The sequence below is a fragment of the Hibiscus syriacus genome, unplaced genomic scaffold, assembly GCF_006381635.1.
Source record: "Hibiscus syriacus cultivar Baekdansim isolate YM2019G1 unplaced genomic scaffold, ASM638163v2 tig00116965_pilon, whole genome shotgun sequence".
Taxonomy (NCBI): domain Eukaryota; kingdom Viridiplantae; phylum Streptophyta; class Magnoliopsida; order Malvales; family Malvaceae; genus Hibiscus; species Hibiscus syriacus.
Window position 1 is genome coordinate 3,393,457 of NW_024063490.1, and position 7,090 is coordinate 3,400,546.

The following is a 7,090-nucleotide window of genomic DNA, read 5'->3' on the forward strand; positions in this document are numbered from 1 at the left end:
CAATACCTAATGTCAAGTAAGTACTATGGTATCGATAATAGAAGGGGAAACTGGTCTCACTAATGCATCGATAACAATTTCCACCATCATAATATAAGAAACGGTCTCCTAGTTTCACTAAAGCAGTCAAGCATAGATGATAGAGGGAAACCCGATCTCACTAAAACAATCGGTAGCAATTCCCATATTTCAATCGTAAGAAAAGGTTGTCTCACTAAGCAATCATTGATATCTAAAAATCTATCACCATAGGCAACACATATCAACATTTGCCGTATAAGGCCACTCTAGGTAGTTTAACTACACAAAAGTATCACTACACATCAATAAGATATAAGCATTTCCTCACACATCACTATGTGACCCGTTCTCTATCTTAGAACATTATGCAATGACATATTTGTCCTTTTAATAGCTTATGAACCTTAGTAACGGTTCTTCGCATACTTATGAAGGATTTATTCATGAAGTGGAGTTATGATTCCTTTCATCTATATAAGGGCATTCTTGTCATCTACACTTGGAGCATTTTAGCCACTCAGGACTCATGACATTTTTAATTGTTCTAGTCATCAAGCATTTTCATTATTCTCGACCCATATGACTCTCATAACTCATTAATAGACTTTAAGGGTATCTTACATGCAGGGATTTAAAGAGCGTTTTCGGTCGCGCCGTATTTATCGCGGTTGCGGACATAACGGAAGTCATCGCGGTCACTGCGGGTGCCACGGTCATGAATTATTTTAAATTTTGCTTAACTTATCATAAAACATAATAATTATAATTATAATTATAATTATAATGAGCATTTTTAATGATTCTTAGAATGTTTTCTAAGCTAAAATGACATATATATAATATAGTTTAACTATATAGAAGACTTTAAAACTCTGGTAATAGGATACGATAATTAATTTATGATAACATTGTGAATACATTATTATTTAAATTACTGAAATTAGGACTAAATTAAACAAAAATTAAAGTTTACATTCTAAACTATAGATTGAATTATAAATTTTAAAAATTGGAAGGATAGCAAATTAATATTTCCTTAAAGATATATTTTATAACTTACTTAATAAAAATGGGTCCAGAATGTTTTGTTTTAAGCCTAAAATATTTTAATCATAAACTCTATTCTCCCCCCCACCCACCACGTTCTCTCCTTTCTTCTCAAAACTCAAGTATCAAAACCAGGTAAAAAAAACTCCAAAACCATAACATGTTCTAGCCTAAACCAAAGCGTGAATTTTTTCTTTTTTTCTTCAACAATCTTAAGCTCCGACGAAGATTCATTTCTCCGATTACAGTGAATTTCATTCCGGCGAGACCCACAAAACAGGTTCGTTCTTCCTTTTTACTTTTCTATTTTCTTTTCCCTTTTAAATCTCAACATGCATATATAAAAAACGTGAATTTGAAAAGAAAAAAAAAGGTTTGGTGACAATGAACATAAAAAAAATCATCTTTTCTTAAGTTTTTTTTTTCAGTAACGGTTGGAATAACGGTGATTGTGTCCCGTTATAGGCGCAATCGTCCCTTTTAAATTCAACATGCATATATAAAAACGTGAATTTGAAAAAAAAAAAGGTTTGGTGACAATGACATAAAAAAAATCTCTTTTTTAATTTTTTTTTTATAACGTGTAAGATTGTGTCCCGTTATAGGCGCAATCGTCCGTTTCCCGTTAAATTACGGGCGCAATCGACCGCGATCGGTGTGAATCCGTGACCCACCACAAAAACCATGAATAACGGTTTCGGACGGTGGCGCGACCGCAATATCGCGACCGCTATAGCGTTTTCGGAACGCTATTTGATACCCTGCTTACATGTTTTATCAATTTAATACTCACTATCATTTATCAAAGTGTTCAAGAACATTTTCGTAAATTTACACTTATAAGGGTGTTTTAATAATTTGCACCTCCCAAGGGTACTTTGGGTCATTTAGTGATTTAACATTTCTTTTAATCTCATATAGCCTTAACAAGGCTTTACCCATATCCCCAATTGTTTTAAAGGGCAAAGTAGATCCTTTTCAATACCAAGCAAGGGGCATTGATACACAACCCTATGGTATCGATATTCTTGAGCATTACCGATATCAAATTGCCACATTGAAATGTAACTTTTAATTCGATATCAATACTTGACATTTGATATCGATTCTAGAGATCAGTGTTGATACTCATGGAACAAGTAACGATGCCGCATAAATGTTTTGCCCTTCTAAACACTCAAGTTAAACCCTTTCTTTATTTTTAAGGCTCTTTGGGAGTAGTATGGGGTTATTTAACATTATTTTCCCGTATCTTTAACAACAAAAGCATCAAATTCATCTAAAAGCATGCTTGGCACTCGAACACTTGACATGCATTACACCAACAAATAAAAGTATCATATTTTTGAAGTTTAAGAAGAATTTCAAAGTTCAAAGTGTACTACTACGTTGGTTCAAAACACATTTGGAAGCTCCTTGCTCAGATCTCACCAATATTTTCTTTTCCTCTTGAACAAGAGGGCTTTCCCGCTTCTTTACTAAACAAACAAACAATGAGAGGGATTTCTAATCAAACACATGATTGAAAATGTCATACTTGGAGCTTTTGAATGTTATGAATGAAGCTCATAACACTCAAAAGACCAAAACCCTCCATAAACCCCTAAGTATGCTCTACACCATCTTCCATGAAAGATGTGAAGCTCAAATTGAAGCTCTTGTAATTCTAAGTTTACATGTAATTCTAAGTTTAAAGACATAATGTGCATCATAAATAAATAAATAACCTACAAAAATGTTATTTAAACACAATTTAAATGGATTACATTAATTATCTAAAATTATTACACTAAATACACAAAATTTCAACATCACTACCTTCTTGTCTATGCATTCCAGCTGCCGGAGTTGGTCTTACAGCCAGTGCAATGCGTCAAGGAACTGAAGGACTTGATGAATTCGAATTCATACCAACTGGGAAAAATCATAACCAAGGCGTGAGTTTTCATTAATTTATTTAAATCCTTTTGTTTTCTAGTTGTCTAGAATAGGCTACATTATGAATTACTGATTGTTGGTTCTTCATGGCTCATTTCAAGAATTTACTTAATGGTTTTAAATTACTGTAATTTTTCATCGGCCCGCAGTTGGAATCTTGATTTCTGGAATTTTATTTGAGGAAGAAGATTTCTTAAGACCTTGGGAAAATTATAATGATAATTTGGAGAGGTAAGATATTAATTAAATAAAGGTTGACTATTGCTTTCCTGCACTTTGTGTTTAATTTCCTTTCCTTTCTGCCCTCAAGCTTCAATGTTTTGCTTGTTTTGAGTTTCATTGTAATCAACAACTTATTCTGTTTTCAAACTTTCTACATTTTGGTGGTGTAATCCTTTGCTTTTCAAACTTAATCGGATACTGTTGTTGGCCTCCCTGAGATGTAAAAGTTTTATCCATGAGGGCAATGGAAATGAATTCTATTACATTCATGGAATTAAATTTTTTTATATTAGACTTTTTTTTTTTATTTTCCAGCCTTCCAAGCTATGTAGCCTTCAATTTTCTTGAAGCTACTCCCCCCCTCTTGATAGCAAATTAGTCTTTATTAGTACTGTTCTAAATATGCATGTGCTAAAGTGGGAGTCCAAGAATCTGATTGCGCTGAGTACTCAGATAAGGGAGTGGCTTACTTCAAGTATTATTTTAACATTAGCAGCCAAATTTAGCAAACTGGAAAAATATACTGACTGAAATCTAGCCACCTTTTGCAGAAGTTGCAGCAAATGTAATGCAAGAAGGACAAATGCTGGCTGTATTAAGTACATTACTAGCAGCAAAAACTCTGCCAGAACCTTTTGCTACGGCATCTGAGCTTATCGACAGTGCATGGACAACTGCTGTTGACAGGTTATATTTACTTCAGTGCAAAATATACCACAAAAGTATAATTGAGATCGATGATGGTACAAATTGTTCTACATTGTTGTTAAACCAAATACAGCACGCACGATCTGAGGTTCTGTCAACACATTTTAACCAACATCTTAGTTCCCTTTGTCTTTGAATTATGCCACTGATTTCCCTCCAATTTTTGCCTAAGACATTCTTTGAGTCTTTGCATCATAGTTTTCGATTCGCTGACCCTTTGTGTATAATGCCTCAGATCATATAAAACTGGGAAGCTGCTAGCTGAATTGTTCCTCAAGGGATTGCAGGGAAACAGGTAAGAGGTAACCACATATGATCAAGCAAATTCTGATCCTTTTTCACAATGACAGTAGTTTAGCAATCACCTTGGTTATATGTGTATATATATATATATATATATATATATATTCTTGTTTCAGACCCGTGACACTCGTCGGTTTTTCATTGGGTGCCCGAGTAATCTTCAAATGTCTTCAGTGTCTGGCTGAAGCAAAAGGAGATAATGGTTCACCAATCACCATCTTTTCATAATTTTAACTAATATGTCAGGTTGATCATTTGATAAGTTTTCTTCATCCATATATGCCTGCAGCTGGACTTGTTGAAAGAGTTGTTCTTCTTGGAGCTCCCGTTTCAATAAAAGATGAAAAATGGGAAGATGCCCGGAAGGTATTCTTCTTCTCTTTCAAGTTCTAACGTTCTTCTTTGGACATTATTTTTTCATGGAAACCATCAAGTATCTGCTCCATCTACTGCTGTTTTGCAGATGGTGGCAAGAAGATTTATCAATATTTACAATTCTTCTGATTGGACATTTGGAATCATTTTTCGTGCCAGGCAAGTAGTTAGTATGTTGTATTTTGACCAAAATTATAATTGCTAATTAAGTTAGGTTTTGGTGTAATTATAGTGATAGGAGGTTATTTGGTATTTAAGTTTATTTAATTAGTAAATACTTATTTTATGTAAGAATTTTAATGAAATAAGGATTTTTGGTGATTAAGTATTTTGATTCTATACATACAGAGTAAGTCTTAATCTTTAGAATAAACGAGATGAAATTATTTTGGAGAGATGTGATCATTAATCTTTGTAACTTTTGAGGTTTATATTGCAAAGATATTTTGTATGGAGGTTGGAAGAATATTTTGGGATACACCGCACTTTGGTATATATATCGGATTTTAGTATACATGTCATATCATGTATTTGTACTCTTCGTGATATTTACATTTATAGTGGAAGATTATTATTCTGATTTGTGGAGATAGAGAAGGGTGAATCACTAAAAGTCTTATATGTTGCTCGTCTTATTTTAGGTTGATATTGTTTTAATTATTTTTTAACTTTCAAATTTCTAATAGTATTGTAAGGGAAAATCTCACACCATTGGTTTCTATCCAAAGAACATGTTTTGTTGCAGTCTAGGTGGGTGGTCATAATCTTGCATTCACATCTATGTCAAAATGTGGGCCACACTTAACAATTGTTTGGTAAATTGTACCATGAAATAGTCAATGGAAGGGGACTTGAACATGATTTTGTTATGTTTAAAATCTATGTTTTGAGTATGTCTGATACGAATAATGTCCAACATGGGTAAATTCATTTTCTTACTTCTTTTCATGTATTCCATGGATCTTTTAGAAGATCATATTAACACGATTGTCGAACACAAATATTTTAAAGAATAAAAAATGAAAAGTTGGAGCACAAAATTTGAGACTGCTGTATATTCCATCTTTTTACCCCCTGTTCTTGTTTGTCAATGATCCTTTATGCAGTGTACTTTCCACGGGATTGGCTGGAATTCAACCTATTGAACTTCCAGGGATTGAAAATGTAAGTACTCAGTTTTCTGCTTTCTATTTTTGAATTTGCATTTATCGATGTCAAAAGAAAATGAAATTTGAATCAAATATGCAGGTTGATGCAACTGAGTTTATGGAAGGACACTGTTCTTATATTTGGAAGACAAAGCAAATCTTCAGACAGCTTGATGTAGACAACTATAATCCTGTCTGCAAGACAAAACCATACCAACCTAGCTTTCGTCTAAGCATCGGCAATTCCACAAATCAGATGTAAGAAAAACAAAAATGTCTGTCTAATTAATCTACTCTTTATATAGAAATTCCAGAGGTGTGCTTTTTTTTTTTGAGATATGATCCTATGATAGAGGCTTAAATCTCTTGGAGCCAATGGATGGAGGGATGATCTCTGCAACTGTAAAGGCATCATCTTTCCATCTCCTCTCAGCTTTCAGGCCTATATTTTCCTTTGTTTCATTGCCTCTTTGCCCTTTCATTTTGGGAGTATATAAGCAAAATGGTTCCTGCCGTGGAACCCAAAGCTCTAAACTTTCCGGTGAGGAAGTACTTGTATTGCTCTTGTCGAAAAACGACAACATGCCATCATAAGTCTAACAAAATCAGACCCAAAAATGAAAATTATTTAGATCCCAAAGTAAATCATATTATACACTTGCCATGAGCTTTATAAAGGGAAGAAAAGTAAAACAGATCAATGATGAGATCAATGATGGATTCGACGCAAACCTTAGAGAATCAGAATTGAGGAAATCTTCAACGTGCCACCGTGAGAGCGTCTCTACAGATGTGCTGCCGATTGATCCACTCGTTTCACTTGCTAATAGGTTGTTATCATCTCCACTGTTCTTCCAACCAAGTTTTCCTTTCCAACAAGTCTTGGATTCCGTTGAAATGTCTTTCTTTTTCAAGGACCAAAGCATTAATGGCCTCTATCTCTATACCCTGACTTTTATTGGAACCCATGCCCTCGTCGAACTATTGTCGCAGTCTGAGTTTAACACGAAAGATTCAACATTATCACCAACGGAGGCACTTCGTTCTGACTTCAACAACCCTTGTTGAAAAAGGTTTGCTCACTACCAGGGTATCAAATAGCGTTCCGAAAATGCTATAGCGGCCGCGATATTACGGTCGCGTCACCATCCGAAACCGCTATTCATGGTTTTTGCGGTGAATCACGGATTCACACCAATCGTGGTCGATTGTGCCTGTAATTTAACGGGAAACAGACGATTGCTCCGATAACGGGACGCAATCACCGTTATTCCAACTGTTATTGAAAAAAAACTTAAGAAAAGATGATTTTTTTTGTGTTCATCGTC

General features: G+C 34.4%; 1 protein-coding gene across 1 annotated transcript; it reads left to right on the forward strand.

Annotated features, from left to right (window-relative positions):
• Window positions 1–3,616: 3,616 nt before the first annotated feature.
• Window positions 3,617–6,070, forward strand: LOC120191281 (transmembrane and coiled-coil domain-containing protein 4-like). The gene is made up of 7 exons (XM_039194262.1): window positions 3,617–3,703; window positions 3,780–3,915; window positions 4,172–4,231; window positions 4,356–4,435; window positions 4,529–4,605; window positions 5,721–5,778; window positions 5,863–6,070. Exons 1-6 carry the CDS (start codon window positions 3,631–3,633, stop codon window positions 5,757–5,759), a joined length of 465 nt encoding a protein of 154 aa, XP_039050193.1. The 5' UTR covers window positions 3,617–3,630; the 3' UTR covers window positions 5,760–5,778; window positions 5,863–6,070.
• The last annotated feature ends 1,020 nt before the right edge of the window (window positions 6,071–7,090 follow it).